General features: G+C 30.5%; 3 protein-coding genes across 4 annotated transcripts; all 3 read left to right on the forward strand.

Annotated features, from left to right (window-relative positions):
* The first annotated feature begins 1,945 nt into the window (after positions 1-1,945).
* On the forward strand, positions 1,946-4,009 carry LOC106777150 (ATP-dependent RNA helicase eIF4A). The gene is made up of 7 exons (XM_014664676.2): positions 1,946-2,079; positions 2,164-2,212; positions 2,297-2,434; positions 2,553-2,783; positions 2,986-3,025; positions 3,303-3,400; positions 3,671-4,009. The coding sequence occupies exons 1-7, from the start codon at positions 2,024-2,026 to the stop codon at positions 3,686-3,688; spliced, it is 630 nt and encodes a 209-aa protein (XP_014520162.1). The 5' UTR covers positions 1,946-2,023; the 3' UTR covers positions 3,689-4,009.
* A 2,939-nt stretch (positions 4,010-6,948) lies between these two features.
* Positions 6,949-8,179, forward strand: LOC106777218 (calmodulin-like protein 1). The gene has a single exon (XM_014664773.2). It carries the CDS (start codon positions 7,438-7,440, stop codon positions 8,002-8,004), a length of 567 nt encoding a protein of 188 aa, XP_014520259.1. The 5' UTR covers positions 6,949-7,437; the 3' UTR covers positions 8,005-8,179.
* A 3,512-nt stretch (positions 8,180-11,691) lies between these two features.
* Positions 11,692-12,841, forward strand: LOC106777460. Of its 2 annotated transcripts, none has more exons than XM_014665040.2 (2): positions 11,692-12,316; positions 12,553-12,841. In XM_014665040.2, exons 1-2 carry the CDS (start codon positions 11,780-11,782, stop codon positions 12,619-12,621), a joined length of 606 nt encoding a protein of 201 aa, XP_014520526.1. In that variant the 5' UTR covers positions 11,692-11,779; the 3' UTR covers positions 12,622-12,841. The 2 variants fall into 2 exon arrangements, with proteins under 2 accessions (XP_014520526.1, XP_022631478.1); XM_022775757.1 differs by having other exon boundaries at positions 12,559-12,841.
* The last annotated feature ends 10,909 nt before the right edge of the window (positions 12,842-23,750 follow it).

Here is a 23,750-nt window from a genome sequence, read left to right on the forward strand (position 1 = left end):
TTCTTTCTCTGTCAGATCTTATTCTCTCCTCGCTTCATTTTGTTTTTTTTATTGGATTTTTTTATGAACTTGTTTTTTTATGATGTAAAAAAATAAAACTTAATAAATCATTTAAAAATAATTAAAAATTTGTATAATTTGAAAGACTTAATAAATCATTAAAATTTCATAAATATTAAATTAAAAATTTCGAAAGTCATGTTTAAGCCTTTATAATGGATTCAAAAGTTTTTAAAATTTAATAAATATTGAGTTAAAAATTTGGAAAGCCATGTTAATAATTTTTGTATAAAAGATTCAAAAACTAATACTATGAAATCGATAAAAAGAATTATAACTTCAAAGACTTAATAAATCATTAAAATTTAATAAATAATGAATTACAAATTTTGAAAGCATTGATTCATTTAAAAAAAATCCACTTGATTTCATTATTATTATAAATGTTTCACAATGTATATAAAACTACGATTCAGAATCCAGTCATGATTTTATTATTATTATTATGTCATAATCTATATAAGACTATATTTTTCATAAGAATTGTTTAAAAAGAATTTAAAAAAAATCACTGTTGAGATCCGAATTCAACGAAACCATAAATCGGATAGTGATACGAGGTTGAGTTTTTCAGAGTTCAAATGTCAAAATTCATTCTTATCTTCATTGGATATTAAAATTTGATTAGCCATTTACTGGATATCGAAATTCGATAAAGATATAATAAAATTTTGAGATCCAACGAAGGAGAAATTAGATTTTGATATTCGATCATATTGATTTTTCATCGGATTTCAATATTTGATTAAAAGTTAAGAGTTTTATAATGAATTCATGTATCTGTTTGATTTGAGAAGCTTGAAAAAAAATCACTCTCTTAGTTCCAACGCTAACCGCCAACACAATAACACCCCGATCATGTGTCTTAGATACTTCTCAATGAATAATCTCTCTCAAATTTGTCTTAAGGACCATCGAAAATAAAATTGATAAAGAATACAATGAAGAAATGAAATGAGATGGAATGATGAGGATAGTATATAAACATTCAATACTTTACTCAATTCGTCAACCACTTAATTCGATAAAAAATATTTAATCTTAACCAATCTCATTAATTATGAAGATATTTGTAAAAATTGGAAATAAAATCTTTAGAAATACATGATAAAATATCCTCACTAAATGAATCTACCTTAATTAATTTATACTTTTACTAAAATAATTTAATTTAGAAAATTGATAATTTAAATTTAAATTGCGAAATTTGGCCGATTTAGTCTTTCTAATTTATAGAATTTAAATTGGTTGTTAATATCGTAACTTTATGACAAACATAGTCCTTGATTTATATATTTAAGTGAAAAGACTGATGAAATTTAACCATAGAATATATAATTTCAAAACTTTCTATACATTTAGAGACCAAAATAAAAATATCTTCTTTTCAAAATTTAATTTAACAATATCTCACCAAACTTTCTATTTACTCTTTAATTTGTTACTCAATTTATGCAAATATCTTTTCATAGAAATTATATTTATGATTATTTTCCTTTAAATATTATTATTATTATTGGGTTTACTATCACTTCACTTGGTGAAACTATCGACAAACTAAATGAAAAAGTACAAGACACCACCGTATGTGAACATTCTTCCTAAAATTAAACACGATGATTTTGTGAGAGAAAGGTTGTACTAAATAATAAGTCAATGTTGGGCTTTGGTATCATAAGTAGTGAATTTTGTTTATCCTCGTTATAAAGTTTAGGTTGTGATCAAATTTTAAGCCATACAACTTCAATTTTAACATTCCTAAAATTTAATTGTTAGAATTAACATATTCATTTTTTGCGTTAAAAAAATAATTTAAAGAAAAGAAACATAAAATAAAATTGAAAGCCGTGAATACATTTTTAAAACTCGAATAACAAAAGAAATAAATAAATAAAAAAAAAAACATTAAAAGCGTGGAAGAGAAAGAGAGTGCAGGGTGAAGAAGCATCTCCTCTCCTCTACCATGGCGATGGACAACGTTTACGGTTCTTCTCCGCCGTTTCAGACGGCACCGTTCGGGTACTCTTCTTTCCATTCTCCTTCTTTTCCTCTTTAACTTCCATTTAACATTCATACACATTCTCCCATCTCCTTCATTTTCAGCCACCCGCGTCATTTTTACCTCGCAGTTGACAGGCTACACTTCAAAATGGTATTCTTTCTCTCTCTCTCTCTCTCACTCACTCACTCATTTTCAAATTTTGTTCCGATTTTTGATTATCGAAAACGATCGCAGCAAACGGTAGTCGAACTGGTGGATCTGGTGGCTCGACGTCCATCCTTGCCCATCGTGGTCTGTTGCAGCACGCGCGACGATCTCGACTCTCTCTGCTCCTCTCTCTCCACCCTCCCCTTCGTTTCCTCCTCTGCTCTGGTCTCTCTCCTATTTTCCCATCATCAACTCATTCACTTCCTCCCAATTCCCACGCGCTACACTAATTTTTTCTCCTAATTCGCTCTTATGTCCTCCGCTTCCCTTTTCCGCGTGTCAGTACAGTGATCTAGCTGAAGATGAACGCGCTTCTCTTTTAGAGAAATTTCGACAGGTAACAGCACGGTGGAACCAGTCGAATCACGGTGGAGCGCCGGACGAGGATGATATTAGGAAAGACGAGATATCTCATATGATCATTGTAACAGACGCCTGCCTCCCTCTCCTTTCTTCTGGCGAACTTCCCTTGAATGCTCATCTTCTCATTAACTACGAGTTACCGGCAAAGAAGGTTTTCCTCTTCTCTCTCTCTCTCTCAACTACAAATTTTAATTTATGCAGCTAATATTTAACATCGCTGTCTGAATTCGTATGTGTCATGTTTACCACCAGAAGAATGCAGATTTAGTTGTTTGTGTATATTGCGAAATTGGTGTCTTTGAGTATCTGTATCGTCTCTCTTATGTTCCTCGTTATTTTTGTGTTTCCTGCAGGAGACATACGCTAGGCGATTGGCAGCTTGTTTAACAGCCGGTCCTTTCTTTATGGCCTACTTCTGTAGTTTTTTTAAGTTGGCCAAAACATAGATACAGTTCCTTAGATGCTATCTGTTCTATTTCCTTGTCAAAATTGAAGTTTTATCTCGAAATTTTGCATAATTCTTTAGAGTAAGCCTTTATTATCGAGCTGAGTTTTCCATTTTGACTGAAAACAACACAAACAAGAGTCAAGGAACTGTATTTAACTTTTGTCCAAGTATGTGATAGTTTGTAGTTTTGTATTGCTGCTAACATTCCTGAGTAATGTGCAGACGGGATTGTTATTAATATGGTAGTTGGTGGGGAAGTGGTGACTCTAAAAAGTATTGAAGAGAGCAGCAATATTGTCATGCAAGAGATGCCTATGCAAGTAAGTTTTCCTTCTAACTATTTTTGGTCGAGTTTGACTCTGGGAAGATCACACGACAGTCATCTCACACTGAATTTGTTGAAGTATATTCATACCTATTAGTTTTTTTTCAGAGCAAGGAATTCTGTCTTATACGTTGTTGGTTGAAACACTCTTTTGTGTTTTTCCTCATTCCTATTGGCCCTCCTGTCCACTCAGTTTAAAACTATTGTATAAACGTCTTTTTGGTTCTTCAATGGTCTTATAATTACATATCTGATAACATTGCAGATTCTTGACATTTTATGAAGATCTTTTAGTCTTTGCTCTTTCTTGAAGAAAGCAAAATCTGATCGCTTGCATTCCTGAATGTTTGAAGACACGAGGCTCGCTCATTTCTTCGAATATTTTGGGAGTGGTCACTAGTCACCTGCAAAAAAAATACTGATTTTTTATTATTATTTTGGATGTGTAGATTTTCATTCTAGATTACATCTTTTATGTTTAAAATTAGAACACAGAAATTTGGTAGAAATGACAAACTTTTTAATCTTCTCTTTTCTTGGAGATATAATTGTAATATATAATTTAACATTATAAAAGTGGTATTTGAGGGGAGGAAGTAGTTGAGACTCAGTTTTCTCTCCATCTCTCTCTCGGATAGATGAATGGAAATAACTTTTGTGGTTATGTCTTCGGGAGAAATTTAAGAATGAGGCAAAATGCTAAGCACGAGGTAAAATGCCCAACGTGTACAAGGAAACTTATCATTTGACAACTAAGCACTGATCATGCATGTCGTATTTGTGGTGCATGTATCGCAATGTAGACAGTGGAACACTGACATTAACACGTAGACTATGCCAAGGAAAAATTTACTAAGTGCCCTGAAATTTTACAGTGCCACTTATGTGCTTAGTTTTTGCCAAAAATAAGAGGCCTTTTTATAGCACAAAAGTGCCTGAAATCTAGGCCTTGTATTTTTCCTAACCATTGCTTGGGAAAACACTGGAGCAATAGAAACACAGACAGATTCAAGAAGTGTGCTAATACTTTGTACAGTTTTCGATGAGATCACCCTGCTATGAGCTAATTAGCCTAGCTCTTGCAGGGTAGGGATTGTGCGATTTTCAATTAGGCTTCCACGAATTTGGACAATTTCTCGTCGGAGGTTGAAGATTCTGCACTAATTAGTGATATGACCAAGTTTAATATAAAAGTGAGTGATAATATTCAACTTATAAATCGGTTTTATAGGAACGACAATACAATGCTAAATTCTAAAAGTGATATCGAAAATTATTCATTTGGAGCTTGTTAGGTTCTCTATTGTTGAGGGTTTGTAAACATTTAGTCCTATCAACTTTATGTCTATCAGACTTTGCTAGCTTAACTATTAGATCATTTGTAAATATTTATTACCACAATATGTCTGATATGTCTAGTTATTGAGTGAGGAGCATCTGCAGGTGATCTTAAATTGATTAGTAAAACAATCAAATTAAAGTTTGCAGGTGACTTTGGACCCCACGTAAACCAAAATAGAAAGAAAAGTAATTTTCCAAGCAAAGAAACGTGAGGGCAATTTTATGCATTAAAAATGAAAACCAACGTAGCGGCTGATTTTCTGAAGCACCTTTTTGAGATGGAGTCTGTACTCTGGCTAAAATTCTAACCGCACAGCTTTCCTGTGCATAAAACATGAAAGGGACACAAATTGTCCCGTTGATGAAGTTAGGCAGTGACAGTCATCTTAAAAAACAGCATCATAAATCGTCATAGTGTCGGGAAACGTCTTGGTGAAACGTCCAGGCAGTGACGTTCATGTCATAGAAACAAGCATTTTGAAAAAAAAAGCACTTGAACAGAATATTTGAAGAAGATAAAAGATTGAGAAGACAGTTCTTGACTGTTTCTGTTTGTAAATTTCTAAAACGTTTCTTTTGGAAACAATTTTCGAAATTTATTAGATTTTGGAGGAAAGGGAACAGAATATTTGATGGAAATAGAAGAGGGTGTAAAACATCTATTGACTGTATATGTTTTTTTTTTTTCCTTAAACATTTCTTGGATGAAAGATTGATTGCTGAGTAGAGGGATATTGTTTGATAAAAACAATTTGTAAAACAATGTAAGAAGACAATCAATTAGACCGTGCTTAAGAACTGAAAATGTTTGATAAAACTAGTTATTGATTTATCTGGTACTTGTAAAATGACATTAGTAATTCTCTGTCCGCAATTTGAATTTTGGTGCCTATATTTTAAATATTTCATATTTAAATTTTAAGTAATTTATCTTCTTAAAATACACAATAGCATTTTTTTTCTTTTTAGAATTTATTCACTTTTATAAAGATTTCACTAAATGTATTAGTACAAATAATTTATATGGTTGTTTCGATGGTTTTATATTTTAGAAAAATGAGATTTTATATGTTAAATGCATTTAAAGACATTTCAGATATAGTTCTTAAGAAAGCAATGAAAGTTGAGAATTTTTTACCTGTTTCTTTCCTTTCAACAAAACGTATACCAAAATTTAATTAAATAAGCTTTTATTTATTTTATTTTTGTACAAATAAAGTTTTGAACTTTTGTTTGAAAGAAATAATGATTTTGTTTTATTTTTCCTTCATCTAAACTGCATCTGTGCTTGTTTGTAATATCACTGGACATTACTACTTTAATCAATAACTGAAGCCACCAATCTGTTCCTATCATGCAAGATTTTAATAAATAAGCACTAATAGATGGATGGTGTCGTGATGGTATCCATAACTGTTTTGGATGAGCTTTGCTTTCAAACATGTGTTCATGGCCACTTGATGGGCTTGCTGTAGCCCAAACAGCATACCTGGTACATGTAAAGGGTAATGGCGTTTGCGTTATGCACCCTCATAGTTTCTATGTGCACCAACATAAAAATGGTCAAAATCCAATTTGCCCTCTTGCTATCACCACCTTGTCAGCGTCACTCTTATCCATGTGCTGTGTCATGAATATATTTAAGGAAGAAAGCCTTTTATTCTGTAAAATCTGAAAGTTATTTTTTTTTTCACAAAAAAGTTTAAATTGTAATTTCAAATTACGTAATCTAGAAATTAAAAGATTTTTAGATTGTGCAGCTCATAAGTGTTTTTATTTTCATGAAAGAAAATGATAATTCAAAAGTTTCTTTTTTGAATTATACAATTTAAAAGTAAAAATTTCCAGAGATATTGTTGAAATAAACCGAAAATAGAAATATCGTGTCATGATAAGGTTTGTGTCATGATCAGTTTAAAACTCTGACAGATATCAGGTCTCTTCATGGCCTTACATTTCTCGGCCACTTGTTATTGTCATTGTCATGTTTTTTCTTTGATGCTTGCATCTATACAACTTGTGGCTGAACGAAAATTAAGTGAGTTAATATATACTTAAGGAAGTTTTCAATTGCAAATAGTTGAGTGGTAAGGAGAATATATGGGCGAGCTTCAGATGAGTGTCATCATTCAGTGTGAACTTCATATGAATGAAATAAAAAATTGCATATACATTAAAAATTTACGTAACGGGAATGAATCTCTCCAATCATCAAGTCTTAAAAGAAAGAAAGGTTCATGTACATCATCACAAATATTAACAAAGTGACAACAGAATAGGATTCGTTCAGCTCTGTATGTGATGAATACACGGTTTTACGAAAAAGATCGACGGGAATAACATAGATTGCATTTCAACCTAACACAACACCCACCTACGTCAACTCTGACCAATCAAAAAAATATTCTAACTTCACCAAACTAGTGTCCATCAATACACAGCGTGAGCGTGTGAGGAGAAACAATCCTAAAGAATGTAGCATAAAACATATATATCAACTAGAGTTTAAACTCCGGGCATTGGAAAGAGTCTTTATTCAGATTCTGCTACTTTTCTTTGTAAACAATATCTTGAGCCTCGAGGGAATCCAAAGGAGGAAGGTTATCTATATAAACAAACCATGATGCAGTAGCCTTCATAATCATACTAAAGCCTGATATTTGTTTATCTTTTTACCCCCAAAACATATACATGTCGAATTTGAGTTTCCTAAGGTTCAACTATAGCTTCTCATGGAAGCCCTCCTCTTCACGGAATCATTTAGCCCAGAAGAACAGCTTCATTTCAAGACAGACATCGAATAATGAAGGACAAAGTTTCCGACCAAAAGAAGAGGAAATGAAATGGGTGTTCCAGAAATTTGACACCAACAAAGATGGCAAGATCTCACTTGAAGAATACAAGGCTGCTGCAAGGGCTTTAGATAGGGGCATTGGGGAAGCTGAAGCAGCGAAGGGTTTTAGGGTGATGGACTCTGATGGGGATGGCTTCGTTGACTTCAAAGAGTTCGTGGAGATGGTCAACGGAGAGGGTAGGATTAAAGAAGCGGATATCAAGAATGCTTTTCAATTGTTTGATTTGAACGGTGATGGGAAGATCAGTGCTCAGGAGTTGTCCCAAGTTCTCAAGAGGCTAGGAGAGAGTTGCAGCCTTAGTTCATGCAAAAAAATGGTGAAAGGAGTGGATGGAAATGGAGATGGTTTCATTGACTTGAACGAGTTTACGAGGATGATGATGAATGGGCAGAAACTAGGCTAAGTGTTCTGTGTTTCTGTCATTCGTGTCTTAAGAAATATTTTCTTTCTTTTTCTTTTCTTGAGTGCTACAGTAGTTTGTTGGTCATATGTATGAGATTAACATAGTAACAGGTGTAATGGTTCGTATGTAAATGTATATGGTAAATGTTATAATGTTATTCTGTCTTTGATTCCCTGCCCAGTTGTAATCTCACTCGATATGAATCAGATCTTCAACTTGTATTGCAATTAGAAAAAAACTCATAGCACTGAATCGTTTAATAAACAACAGTTCTTATTCAAACAAGTTCTCCTGTTCTTTCTACTTGGAGAAATAATATCAAGGTTCTGAAATGCACATTTGGCTTAGAATGAAGGAAATAAGAAATGGAGTTGGAATTACCGTTCTCAAGGCCCAAATTTATAAAGAATAGTGAGTTTGGAAGATTGGTGTTGTGAAGTTATAATTAAACAAAGTTATCTGCTTACAGCTGCCCGTGTGAGTTTTGAACTTTGAGAGCATATATCGCCTGTTGCGGCGTTTTATTCTATCTATGTACAAACCGTGTATACGGAAATTCAAAGGAAACAACTGCATCTACAGATTCTGCATTTTCGTGTTCTACATTTTATTATTTCTCCGGTTTAACCTAACATTAATTTAAGAATATAATTTTACACACCACACATATTTTTTATTTGAATTTAGAATATGTGAGTATAATAATAAATAAATAATGAATAGATTTTGAAAAATGTTATATCGGACATATTATTGCGAAGTTAGCAAAAACTATAAATGAATATCAGAGCCCTAAAATGTGAGGATAAATAATGAATAGATTTAGAAGGCGTGACTTGCCCTATTTTAACTTATATCACAGTGCAACTACTGGCTGAAAGAAAGCCTCTTAACAGCATGAGCACTTTTGGAAGGTGTTTTTTCAAATGTAGGTCCATACCTGTCTCCCAAACAATATCATTCATTACTCTTCACACATGTCTTTTATATATACTATTGCCTCCAACCATGCTCAACAGTACCCATTTTCAATGATCAAACAGTTTGCATGAATTTTACAATCACCTTCCATTCTAAACCATTCTATATATATATTACAAAAAAACTGTTGGGATATAAGTTTAAGATTTCTGAAAATCAAGCACTTTATTAGATAAATAAATAATAAATCCATTTTCGTAAGATTTTGAGTTGAATGTGTTATTACATTTTTTAAGTCTGTTCAGTTTTCATTATTGTTGAATTTCTTTTATCAAAAGATCATTACAAACTATAGCACGAGGTGGGAATAATTCATCTCTAAGACACCACCAATGATTACATGAAATAATCTTCCTGTTATTCAACCAAAATTTGTTGATGTATAAATTAAGAAAAAACTTATATAAATTATGTACCAGAAAGTTATTATGACACAAAAGAATCATCTAGCTAGAAATTAGTTTGTTGTTGAGATCTGGCATTGGGAAAGGAGCATAGACATTAAATATAGAAGAAGCTTTTAATGTGAAATTAAGTTAGGCTTAGATGGTATCAGAGATGGAAGTAGCTTTAGAAGTAAATGGAAATGGAAGACCAAAACCGGGATGAGGACAAATTGAACAGCCTTTTAATCTCCAAGAATTTGCCGATTGTGTTTGACTGGTCCATGTTCGAGGGCTTTCATTTGTGGGAATCAGCCACATGTCATAACCCCATTAGCAGAATCACTTCAAAAGAACTGAACCACGTGAGTGACAACCTTGTCCTTTGCTGCAGCTTAATTTTTCAATTTTTTTAATAAACTTTTAGTGGTCTGTGTCCTTTCCCTGCATGTTACCAGGCTTTCTTGGTCCTGAAGACTAGTAATTCTACTTCTAAACAATAGTCCAAGAGTTCAAGATTACGACCCCTCTCACCCCTTTCTTTCTCTCTCTACCATTTACAATGATATATTGTCATTAGTAACAATTTGTATGATTGATTACATTTTTTCATTCATGGACGCTAGCGGTGTTTGTTTCCTCCCTATGATTCGCATAACAGAAGTTGCAATTAGGATGCAAAGCCATTTGGTGCGTACCAGGAATATTTACACAATAATGGTGCTAGCAACTCATGTGGCTAGAGAAAGATATATAGTGATACATCCAACACTTGAATATGACATTACAGTTAAATCTTGACATGAAATATATATATATATATATATATATATATATATATATATATATATATATATATGTATGTATGTATGTATACACCTTGAACACATTAAAACATCCCCTTGTGGGCTTTGGCTTGGAATAGAGGTTTTGAAGTGAGCAAACTTCACTTATTATGGTTGGAATCAATAAGGAATAGTGNTGTTGAAAAATGGTTGAGTCTGTTTATCTTTCTTCTGATATATATATATATTGTGCTGTCTGTTTCATTAGACTGGATTTATGTCTGTGCAGCTGCTATCATTTGTAGTTTTTGTGTACTTTTTATTTGTTTTAGTTAAACCTTGAGTGTTGAACATGTTCCCAAACTAAGCCATCTTGGAAAAGTTAACACAACTTGGCTATCCTTTTTAACCAGCAGGAATTAAATAAATTGAGTTCAACTCAGAACAAAAGTAAACGAACATTTTTCATAACTTATTTTAAGTGATAATACATATTATTTATTTGAAGATTTGGATCTAGTAAGTGATGGTACTAAGATGTTGTATCTTCCTCAGCCATGTATGTGTGTTGGCTCTTGAGGATTTAGTAGGTTGAATTTGAATTAATAAATGTGTGTCCTGAAGTTGAATATGATTATGTAATTGAAAGACAATCCGGAGTCACGTGGTCACTTTGATCCGTTAATGTCGCCAGCTCATTCCCTGGCTTTGTTTGATTTTAGAGTCAAAGTTGGGTCAATTATGAGAGATGAAATGTGCATGAATACAGCATATATGCATGCGCATGCCGGTCCTCTCTGTAACTGTAAGCTGTAACTCTGCCACTGTGCCACTTTGGTGGTGGTGGTGGGAGCCTTTAAACTTTCATACATTCAAAATATTCCAACCATTTAACTCTGCATAATCTCAATACCCCATTTCTTTAATTAAAAGTTGTTTTCTGTAACTCAAATGATATAGCGAAGGCTTTGAAGAGAACAACAAGCAAGCAAAACCCTTTGTCTATGCATTGGTTGTTATTCAAGTTGTTTGATAAGAAAAGAAAAGATAATGGATAAAGCATAATGTATGTTTTGTTATTACTGTGCGTTGGATGATGAGATGGCATAGCTAAAAGTGCAAGTTCTTCGAATCTTCCCAAAACTTTGTTTATATTACAACATGAAAAACAAGGGATAGGCCTAAAAAGGAGAGCTTTTGCATCAGTTGATACCAGCCAATGGTGATGGGGTAAAAGGTGAGAAGGAAAATAAATAAACAGTGAAAATACTTAATTTGTTGGCAGTTCCAGGCATTCACAATTCACATGTGCCCAAGAAGAGCAGTGTAAACTGGAGACAGTACAAATCTTGAAGATTGACCGTCATTGAAGGCCAAATTGACATGTCATGACAAAGCATCATGTCAAGGCATGCCATGCATGTAAATAATAGTATTTATTAGCAAAGATAGGAAGAAAAATCCAAAGGAAGATCCCTTCTGTGACACATATAAATACAAACATCTGCTGTAAGTGGGGTTGCAACAGTGTGAAAGAGGGGGTCCCAAGTGGAGTTCATTGTTTCTACTTCTCGCATGCATCCATTTTGTTTTCTTTTTATTTTAGATGCGGTGTTGTGAAATCTGATGGCATGCTTAGACATGTACAACAACTCCGAGCACAAGCGTGATGCTAATCACCACCACCACCACCATCATCATCATCATCAGTGCGCTCCAATGAGCCCTAGAATCTCTTTCTCAAATGATTTTGTGGATGTGCAGCAGGCCATGAAGCAACAAGAACAAAGAGGCTCAAGATCAGACGCGCCTGCAGTGTCCTCTGACTTCGAATTTTCGGTCACGAACTACTCCATGATGAGTGCTGATGAGCTTTTCTTCAAGGGCAGGTTGTTGTCGTACAAGGACAATTGCAACAACCACATGATGCAGCAAAGGGCCACCACCACTCTCAAGGAAGAGCTCCTCACAAATGATGATGAATATGATCAGGGCTTTTCTCTCAGGCCACCCAAGGCCTCTTCAACTAGGTGGAAGGGCCTTTTGGGTCTCAGAAAGACTCACATTGGCTCCAAGAAGCCTCACAAGACTACTGAACCTTCTTCAGAACCAAGGTCTGCATTGCTCAATGAAGCTCCTCCCATTAATGTCACTTCTTCTGAGGTCATAAACTAATCTCTCTCTCTCTCTCTCTCTCTCTCTCTTTAACTTTTTATTTCGGGTTTTCTATCTCTAGAGATTTTAGCTTTAACGAACTCATACTGTCATATGATATATAAAACAACAATCTTCACCTGTGGGACTTGCTTTGTTTGTTGTGCTTATTTTGGTTTTTCTTTGATGTGATCACTACCTAGGTGTTTGTCTGATAATTGGCTTTGTTTTTTGGTGTAATCCAGGAACAGCTACATGAAGGAGGCTCAAAATATGGACCTTATGGGGTCGGTGACAGTGTTGAATATTTGTAGAGGAATGGAGCTTCTCTTTTTTTCTCCTTCCTTCTTTGTTTCTTTTAGCCTTTTCTTGCCTTGCTGTCAAGGTGGAGGGAGGAAAAGGGTCGTCTTCTTTTGTTCTCTTTTGTTTTTCTCTTCATTGGGATGATGAGTTCAGTAAGTTTGTTTGTGTTAGGATTTGGCTGTTTTCTTTTATTCTCTCGTGTAATTTCTCTTGAATGTAGAATTTGCCTATTAGCTGTACATATTATTTGCATCTTGCATTTTCATGTTTCACTCCTTTTTACAGCAGAAGACAAAGGTTTTCATCGACATTAATTTCCCCTAACCACTACATTTGGCGTTTATTTAAGGAAAATAAATGTCTCTTATATATCATGAATGCTCGAAAATCTAATTCGAGCAGCCAATAGACTGAGAAAATCACTGTAATAAATGTCTGCAACGTTTTATTATATACAAAGGGAAGAGAGAAAAGAAGTGCACTGTATGATGGGATAGAGAGTAAGAAAATAGTGTTATAGAAAAATGTTACAAATTAAAAATGTTAGAATATATATATTTAGCTCCAATTGGATTCAGTTATCATTATTGATATTTTGTTTTTTCTTTCTTTTGATTGAAATGGCAAGTTTATTTTACCTGTCGGCGTAGGGGGAATACGTTTTGTAGAATGTACTAGTAGAACAAAAACTGTTGTTCTATAAATTTGCTCCAAAATTTACCAAGTTCTTCACTAAAATTTATTTAGAGTACGCTGTGCTAAGTGATGCATAGAAGAAGAAAGGACAAAAACACTGTTTCTTTAATTTAATTCCTTATGCTCTCCTTTCTATTCACTTCGAAGAAATGCTTTTGTTTGCAGTTTAGTTTTTCATTCACGAGAATTTTTGTAGAAATATATAAAATCCTTACTGCTGCAAGATTTTGTTGTGTTTAACTGTAGTTTTTCAGTGTGAAAGAGACATGTGAAATATTCTACAGTTTTTTTTTTTTTTTCTGAAACAATCAGTTCAAGACTGTCAAAACCCATTTATTATATCTTAATTAAAATTTTACGTACAAAGAAATAGTTAAAGTTAAATAAATTTTATCTTAGATAATAGCAACTAATATTGGTATCCAGTTGGAAAAAAGAAAATTGATTTAACATGCTATATCATGTGGAAACAACTAATATATTTTTTTATAACAGATATTTTTGGCATGCGACAAAGGAAAAATAAAAATAAGAGTTATAAAATTAGATTGTTAAAAGTAGTTCATAGAGAGGGGAAGGTAGGGTTTGATTCGTGACTATATCATTATAGATATGTAATAAAGTATGTTAAATATACTATATATACATTCAAAGTCTCAAATAACATGAGTCATTATTTTATATGAAGAATAATTTGTATTAATATTATATATAGCTAAGAAAATTGTAGAGAGTAAATTTTACATCACTAGCTTTGTTTGGGTTTGAGAAAATTAAAAACGATGAAAAGGAGACAATTGATTATGAAAAGAAGAATGTGATGAACTTACCATTAGTCTTCAGAATAAATTTAAATGAAGGGTTATTCAACATATTTTATATTATATTTTGATATTTTTGAAGAGTAAAAATAAGGAGTTTAGTTTATTATATTTTAGATATTAATGTTTATTATTTTGTAATAATTAGAAATATTATGACTTTGAGATGAAAAAGTCTTATAAATTATAGTGTATTGTTGATATGATATATTAGATTATTCACAATGAAGTGTTTTGCTATCAAAGTAGTATCAAGAGTTATTAGCTGGAGTATTTGAGAGTGAGAGACGGTCAGTCTTATAAATAGTGTATCCTTGTCCAAGTTGACAAAGGTAGTCAACTATGACAATTGGAATCTCAAGATGAAAACTTTCCTTGACTTCCAAGAAAATTGTCACAGAGAACGAATTTGAAATGACGGGCTTGGGACACATGAAGTACATCCTTAGACTGAAAATCAAACAATTTAAGACTAATATTTTTGTGTCTTGAGAGAGGTATGTCGAAGAGATATTGAACAAGTTCAAGATAACAAGTTGCAACCCAGTTTCAACCCCAATGAAACCAGGTACAAAGCTCTCAAAGTTTGATGGTGGAGGCTGAGTAGATGCTAGCAAATATCAAAGTTTGGTTGGAAGTCTTTATTACCTGACAAGTACAAGGTTGGACTTACTACTAATTAAGCATTGGAATAGTAAGTCAGTATATGGAGGAACTGAGCTACACACATTGGAAAGCACTGAAAAGGATATTGAGGTGTGTGAAGGGAACAGTATCACACAACTTACTAATAGGGTACTCGAATAGTGATTGATGTGGAGATGTAAATTACCAGAAAAGCACATATGGGTATGCATTCAATATGACTAACATGGTGCTTACTTGGCTCTCAAATAAGCAACCTATAATGATATTGTCTACATGTGAAGTTGAGTATATGTCATGTAATATGGCTTAAAAATATTTTAAGCATACTATAGATGAAACAAGAAGGAAGGACTGTAATTCGTGTGAATAACAAGTCAGCTATTGATATAAAATTTCATTTTATTTGAAAATAGGTGAAGAAAGCCAATATGAAAATAGTGTGAGTAGAAAGTCAAGATCAAATTACAAATTTGTTTACAAAGACATTATCTACTTTATTACTCAATAATTATAAAATTTTTATTAAAATAAAAATGAAAAAGTATTTAAGTTTACGGAAAAGTTTTGTAAAGATGAACTAAAGAAGAAATTATTCAAATGAGTAGTTTTATTTTAATGTTTTTGGAGAATATAAGTTATGAGTTCAATGTTTTATGTTTTGGATGTTAATAGTCATTAATTATATTTTGTAATAATTGGAGACATTTAAATTGTAATATCTTATTGATATAATATACACAAGTGAGGTAAATCAATAACACTTAATTATTGATAATTAAGTGCTTTGCTATCACAAATAAGGTTCACCATGGAAGAATCTCAACGATGCATGTTAAAAAGCAAGGCTAATTCAGATATTACTCTTCCTGACATGCCTTTCTCCACATTTCTCTTTAAACTCTCAAGAGACCTCATTCAATTTTTCCTTGAATAGCACTGTCAAATCTAATTTCGTGACTTATCTTAAAACAAACGGATTGTACAATATTTTGCTTTCTCTTAAACTTTTTAAAGTGTTTTAGGATTTATTTAAACAATTTTTTCGTAATGCTTTTTAAGAATGAAAAATGCAAGAAAAGAATAAAATATTTTTTTCCTAAGTTAAAATTATTTTTTAAAAAATATCAATTTAGAAATATAGATAAAAGAAATTTTATAAATCAGTTTATGTTTAAGTTAAATTAGTTTATGACAAATTCATTTTTATCTTTTTCCGTGTAAGGCCTTGAGGAAAAACTCGTCAAAATAAGTCTTACAAAATAATTGGAGTTGTAAGGTTTATAGAATAATGCTACCATATAAAAAAAATAAAATATTTGATATCATAAATTTTAAAAATATTGAAAGATAAAAATATTAGAAGATTTACTTAGGATAAAAAATTAAAAAATAGAAAAAAATAATTTAAAAAAATTAAGAATAAGATAAATATAAAAAATAAAAATAATAATGTAAGCTTAAAATTCCAAAACAACCTGGCTTTTTTTCTTGATATATATTGCTTTAATGACCGATGCTTGTTGTATTTACCTCTCAAGAAGTCTATACCGTTATTTGGTTTTGGGCTTCGTCCATTTGTTCAACCCACTGTATGCATAAAGGCTTTTCTTCTTTCTGTACCTTTGTGATTACTACTTCCACCCCTATTCTAATATTCAAAAGACATAAATATCTTTTTCGGTGCACCATGCTATCTCTGTTTCCATCGTTACTACTGTTACTTCCAAGTACAAATGTATATACTTTTTAGTTAGGGATGAAAGGATTGACTCGTGTTTATCTATTACTCGATCAATTTAACTCGTTACCCGTTCTATTACTTGTTAAATAATCATTATTTAAAAAATGTATAAATTTTTTAAAACTCTCATATATTCATAGATATATATAATTGTTTCAAAAAATTAAAAATAAATAAAATGAAATTAAAAATAAATAAATGAAATTTAAATGTTAATTAAATTTAACATAATTAAATTTAATTTTAATTTTAATTTTAATATTTTATAAGTACTTCTAAATATATATAATATGATATTTATATCAATTTATTTATAAGCTAGCAATAAATTATTATTTATTCATTATTTATAAATATATGTTTAAAGTATTCACTTATTATTTTGAATATCCACAAACACATATTTTTTTAGCTGTAAACATTGCACTCTGAGAAGAGGAATAAGAGAAGTTCATTCTACAATACATTTTATATATGATTCTAGAAATCATGTTTCATAACATATCTTATAAGTTCCAGAATCTTTTCAAAAGATATCATATATGTTCCAACTTAGATTAGAAATTCTTTTTTGAAAAATTCATTCTAATGTGTACGTGTTTTGAAAATTGTTCTAGAAATTCGAGTAAACTTGTCAAAAGTGACCTTAATGAAAGATAAAATGGATGTTTTAAAATAATGGGATGCAATTAGAAATTATGAATGTGCATGAAGAAACGAAAATGTTGCTTGTAATTAGAGACGACAACGGGACGAATAGTGTCTACTCGTAATTCGACTTGTTAGATAAAGTTTTATTTGTTAGCTGATTCATTATCTATTGGATATCTGTTTAAAAAATAATTGTGGATATTAAACTCACATGTACTGTAAAAAATAAACAAAAAAGATATATATTTTATACATTTTAAAATAAAATGTAAATAAAATTACAAAATATATATAATATAATAGAAGTTAAATTAAATATAAATTAAAATTTAATTTTAATTAAATTTAACCAAATAAAATATAATTTAATATCATTTTAAATTAAGTTTAATTAAAATTATATATAATTTTTTTTTTTTTGGGTAACAGGTATCCACAGGTTAGATAATATATTACTCATACCTAATCTGTTTAGAAGTGTTTAGAAGTGGATATTAAAATATTTGTTACCCATCACCCGCATATAATAAATATTTGCGAGTAGGAACTATCTACAACGGATTTTATCTAAAGATACATGTACTTGTGGAATTTTTGGCCATTTTACTCGTAATATTCAATTTATTTTGTGTTCTGGTTATGGTTAATGTTTTCATTTTCTTTTTACTATGGTTAATGTTTTATTTTTTTTTCTTTTGAAAGGTGTTATATACGTTCTGAATAGTTTTTTTTTTTAAAAAATTTATTGCTAAATTTATTTCATATGTTCCCAAAATCTGATTTCAAAAATTTTATTCCAAAAATTGGAAAATTTCTTTCACGAAATCTTATTCTAAGGATTCTAGAATGTTTATCCAGAAAGTTTCAAAAATATATATTCCAAAATGGCTTTTTTAGAAGGCAAAATGGTCATTTTAAAAATTTATGGGATTGTGCTATAAAATTTGTACGGATACAGGATGTAAAAGCGGTTAGGGCTCAACTATCACCGGAGAGTTGGGCTTTTCTTCTTATTAGTAAGGGGCTTTCATTCTATATCAAACGTTTTCCTTTGCACCCCTAAATTTCATTGTCATGTTCAACAGATTCCTATAGATTATATATGTTTTACATATTTCAACGGTTGTGAATTTTTCCGAATTTTTAAATTCAATTCTGGACTTTTCTGAATTTTAAAATATGATTTTGAATTTTTTTTGGATTTTGAAATTTGGTAGTTATAAGTTGGATTTCAAAATCCGATTATAGATTTTCTTAATTTTGAATTCAAATTTGAGATTTTTTTTAGATTTCAAAATCTGGTTCTATAAATTTTGAACCCATTCCTATGATTTAGGTTGGAAAAATGATTAATTTTTGTTTGTTATTTTTCTGGCATTTACTAAAAAAGGAAACAAACATAAAATGAATACATTTTTAAATAACTTTTGGATTTATTAGTTATATTCAGGGAATCTCATGGGTATTTATTCATTAGTCAATGAGATCACAATAGTAAATAAAAAATTATAAAAACTATTAATCCTTTGTGGCAGCTTTAAATTCGTTGCATTCGCTTTGTTTGAAATGTGAGAAGGTTTCCTCTTTAAAAAGAGTTTCATAATATTTGTAAAATAAGGAAAAATGATGCTTTTAAACTATTTATAATATTAACTTGTGTTTTATAATTGAATTGAGGTTAGAGTTAATTTAGAAATAGCGCTTTAATTCAACAAGTGTAAAGTTGCAAGACCTATTATCTCTCACACTATACATCATAAGATTCTAAGTTTACATAATTTGGATTGAAGGCATTCTAGAAAGTGGGTGTGAAGAATGATTTTAAAGAGCATAAATGGAGAGAGTAGGTAAACGGTAGAGAGAAGCATTTGGTAAATCAAAATTACACATGAAACACTGGTTAACTTTATTTGTTGTTTTAAACGATTTCTCAGTTAACATTGAAGCAAAAATGTGTTAAATAGTGTAAACAATCCAAATGTTAGAATGAAACATGCTTGAAACAGTAAATAAAGTTAAAGAAATTGGGTAAAAAAAAACTAAAACCAAGAGTTTTCTAAAATTGAAGGACTAAATTGTACCTTAGTTTGAAAAAGGGATTAAAACCAAAATCGCCCCAATGTATAGAGACTAAAAACATATTTAACCCTTTTAAAAAAAAATCCATTATAACCATTTTACCTTGTGTAAAAAGAATATGAAAACGTGTTATAATACCTTTACTCAATAGAATAGGGCACAAGATCCAAGAATAATATAGTACATAGATCCACTCTGCTACTTCACATCCTCTTATTCCTCCCACCTACCACCACTCTCTTGATGACTCCTTCAACTGCCACAACTATATTCTGACACTAACATAAAACTCTCTTCGTCTTCATCCTCTCCATCAACTTCATCTTATTCTACTTATCCTCAGTTTCAGACACCTCCAAATTCAATGTTGGTAGGGCCCGTAAGCCTAACTCCTCTCTCTTCTATATCATCCAGCATTCTGGGTTTAATTTATTGCAACTTTCCTTTTTTCAAGTGCCCTCATGCACTTTTACCTTCAATCTTCGTTTTGGCTACCATTTCCATTTTAATCACTACTGTTGTTAATTATTGGTTAACACAAACTGCAAGGGGTGTGGATAACCAATGCACTATATTTCATCTGTGAATTACATTTTGCATCATCCACTTGTCGTGACATGTGTCATATAAAAGAATATCTAGGGGTACCTACTTCATATATATATATATATATAGAGAGAGAGAGAGAGAGAGAGATTGTTGTATGTTCATTAATTTGAATCGGGTTTCCTCTTGTCCTACCTACCTATGCCTGGTTGGTAACAATGGTTTCACTGTTAAATAAATATATGATTGGAAGATATAAAATAAGTATGCTCTGAAAGACACGCACGACCACAGCTTAATTATGACGGATGATAGAAATAAAAACTGTCACACAATCCGATGTTCATATATATCATACCATCATAGGATCCCACTCAAACTTGGACCTACTTTATTAAGGTGTTTATATATATATATATATACACGTGATTATTTAGACTACAAAATTATATATGGATCTCATTTTAAAATAATTATTCCAAAATTAAGTTTGGTGGGTACTATTTCATTTTGAAGAATTATTAAAATATATGTATGACTTTTGATTTTTGAAGATAAAATCACCCCAAAACAAGAAAAATGTTAAAGAAATTCACAAAACAGGTTTATATATTATAATTTAGTTTTAAATTGACGTGAAATTTCAAACTAAATCATAAAAGATGATGACAATTTTTTTAACAAAACTGTACTAGTCAAAGATGATTTCTGTAATATTAAGATAAATTAAGCTCAAAGTAATTTTGTTAAACTAAAGTCATTATCAGAAGACTTCGGTTAAAAAATTTGTTAAACAAAAGTCATAATGGAATTTTTTGACTTCTGACTAAATATTAGATATAGTTTTATTGTGATTAATATTGGTGACTTCAACCAAAAATAAATTTACGCCGAAGTCTTGCTATAGTTTGGCAACTTCTGCCTAAAATATTTTATATGAAAGTCGTATTTCATATTTATGACTTTTTTAACTACAGTTTTATATTTTGTATTTTAACTTTTTATTGTTTTCTTCTTCTTTCTTTTCTTTATTATCTATTTCTTTTAAAATTTAAGTTTTTATGTTTTTTATATATTTAAACAAACATATAATTTAATTTTAAATTTTTTATTAATAATAAAATTAATGATTTTTCTTTTTTTTTTAATTCTTATACAATCACATTTTCTTTATTTTGAAATATTTGTTAATAATTTAACTAATGAACTATAAGTAATACTTTTTATTTATTTTAGTTTTTAGAATTCTTTTTTTTTTAATTTTATATGAAAACATTTTTTTATTTTGAAATTTTAGATAATTTTATTTTAAAAATTATATTTACAAAATTATTTTTTTTGAATGAATAAACATTTATCTTTTTAATTTTAACTTACTAATCTAAGTATTAAGAAAATATTATTATATAAGTTTAATAATATATAAAATTATTCATCAAATTATTAAAAAATATGAAATTAAAATTTATATCATTAAAATTATATAATAACACTTTTTTAATGATTTCATCAATAAATTAAAATTAAAAGTACAGATATTTATTTTTCTTTAAAAAATTGTAAATATAATTTCAAAAATAAAATTATCTAAAAATTTCGAAATAAAAAATATTTTTGTGTAAAATTAAAAAAACACAACAAATTTTAAAGATAAAAGAAATAAAAAACATTATTTCTAATTCATAAATTAAATTATCCTATAGTGGGTTATTTAAAGTATGGTGACGAGGCTAAAAATAAATAAATTAAATTATTAAAAATTAATTTAAAATAAAAATATATATAAATGATTTAGAAAATGTAAAAAAAGTTAGGAAAAGAACGAAGAAAGAGAAGTCGTGCTTTTGCTGCACCACTTCCACGTAAATAAAAAAATAAAAAAATTATGTATGCATATTTTAATTTTAAATTGATTATAACAATCTAATTAATTAATTTTTTTCGGCTTTTTTAATTTTAAATTTATTGTTTTATAGAAGTCTTATATGAATATACAAGTTCAATTTTATTAATTTTCCAATAGACTTTTTTTTGTTTTAATATAATTTTGACAGTATTATTAGGTAATTAAAATTAAAACATAAAAAAAGGTTCATATTTTATTTTCAATATATATAATTATGTTAATATGTTAATGCAAAAGAAGAAACCTAAAAGTTTTGAGAACCGTATGTTAATATGTTCACAAATAAAAAAAAAATATTTTTTATATTATCTATAACGTTATAGAAATCTTTTAATTTTTATTACAAAAATATTATTACACTCACTTTTAAATCAATTTTAATTAAAATATGTATAAAAAAATTTATTCTTTTTTTACAAAATATAACGTATCATTCTAACTCTAACTAATATAAAAAGTTTTACAATATTTATAGTTATGTAATTACGTCACTTGTTATAACAAGTATATTATAAATTGATATAAAAAGTTGTACTGTTATACTAAGGATAAGTTTTGATGTGATTCTATATCTTCATAAAATAACGATTTATTAAGTAAATACAGCTATCGAACCCAGCTATGTAATTTTGAAAACTTAATTGACCTAGATTGATAAAATAAGTCGTTTTATTAACATAATCTTGTAATTAAAATGAGATAAATGTGTGTTTGGTTTCCACATTGGGAGAAGGAGAAAACAAGACAGTAGAGTGTATTTATTATAAGAGAGGTTAAAGGGGAGAATAAAGGAAAAGTTTGTAAGAATGAAGATCCTGTGTTGTCAAAGGATATCCTATTATCTGATATTCTGATATATTCGAAACACAGTGTTTGATTTGCAGGCAATGATTATAACATAACGGAAAGCAGCAGTGGGAAGGCACATCACGGAATCCACAACCATGTAGACTGTTGCACTATCTCATCGCTTTAATAAGTCGCCTAGCTAGTACGACGTGACAAACACTGTCCTCCTGCGCAACATGCCATTTTTTCAAATAATTAATTAAAAATTGCAAAACCAAACGACGGCCGAATAAGGTCACACCACCTACCTTCCATCTCTACGTCCCACTATGGATATGCAGCATCGGGACCACAAATCCTCAACCCAACTATACACCACTCTTCTCCTACCTCTCATCTTCATCACCGCATTAATCCCCTTCTCATTCATTCCTACTTCCTCTTCTTCTCTCTAATTAACTTCTCTTTCTTTCCAACTAATTAATGATTTCAAATTCTCATCCGTTTTATGTATCTTGGTAGATAACAAGAGCGAGAATGGTACCGTGTGGAAACAACAATATTCCAATTTTTACTCCCTTACCTATATTTGCTGTACTTGTGAAAGTGTTTGCTGCAAGCTTTTAGGACATTTCTCACATGGTGGGGCGGGGAGGGGATAACAAGATCATCTTTCTCATCCTCTCTAACACGTGCCGCTAACTTACACATGGTGCGTGTCTTTGCCCCCTCCTATGCTCAACATCTAAGCAAAACCCTGGCCTCCCCTCTTCCTACTACCAACAACTCCCACTCCTTTCATTTCCCCATTTTCGCTATAAGTCGGCTAATCTTCTTCCTTCTCATTTTTCTTTGTTTATTTTTTTTCTTAAAAAAATATACAAAAGAATAGAAAAAGTAGACACAATCATACACTCACTGACTTCGGTGTACCCTATACTAAAAAGCCAACTTTAAAAACACAAATGGACAGGGATTTTAGGGGAGCGCTTAAAAATGGGAGCGTTAGTTCTTCATAAAGGAAATTTACAGTATTCTGAACAAGCGAGCATTAAGCTGCTTCTCAGTACAAGGAACAAATGAATCTCAACCTGTTTACATTAACCACACTGAAATATAAAAAGTTGTACACCAGAGAAAAGAGTCTTGGTTGGTGTAAATGATAATTAACATTGAAGAAACCAAAGACCTAGACCGGACTTAGCAATATTATAATTAAAGAGACCAAAATGGCATGTTCAAATTGATCAGAGTTCTTTTTTC

The sequence above is a fragment of the Vigna radiata genome, chromosome 11 (assembly GCF_000741045.1).
Source record: "Vigna radiata var. radiata cultivar VC1973A chromosome 11, Vradiata_ver6, whole genome shotgun sequence".
Lineage (NCBI taxonomy): Eukaryota > Viridiplantae > Streptophyta > Magnoliopsida > Fabales > Fabaceae > Vigna > Vigna radiata.

What these genes read in the sequence shown, in the direction of transcription:
- LOC106777218 (XM_014664773.2), top strand. Translation starts at nt 7,438, where the DNA reads ATGTCGAATTTGAGTTTCCTAAGGTTCAACTATAGCTTCTCATGGAAG.
- LOC106777460 (XM_014665040.2), top strand. Translation starts at nt 11,780, where the DNA reads ATGGCATGCTTAGACATGTACAACAACTCCGAGCACAAGCGTGATGCT. An exon ending in TTAATGTCACTTCTTCTGAG is followed by an intron (nt 12,317 to 12,552) that starts GTCATAAACTAA and finishes GGTGTAATCCAG; the next exon opens with GAACAGCTACATGAAGGAGG.
- LOC106777150 (XM_014664676.2), top strand. Translation starts at nt 2,024, where the DNA reads ATGGCGATGGACAACGTTTACGGTTCTTCTCCGCCGTTTCAGACGGCA. An exon ending in ACAGGCTACACTTCAAAATG is followed by an intron (nt 2,213 to 2,296) that starts GTATTCTTTCTC and finishes AAACGATCGCAG; the next exon opens with CAAACGGTAGTCGAACTGGT. An exon ending in TCGTTTCCTCCTCTGCTCTG is followed by an intron (nt 2,435 to 2,552) that starts GTCTCTCTCCTA and finishes TCCGCGTGTCAG; the next exon opens with TACAGTGATCTAGCTGAAGA.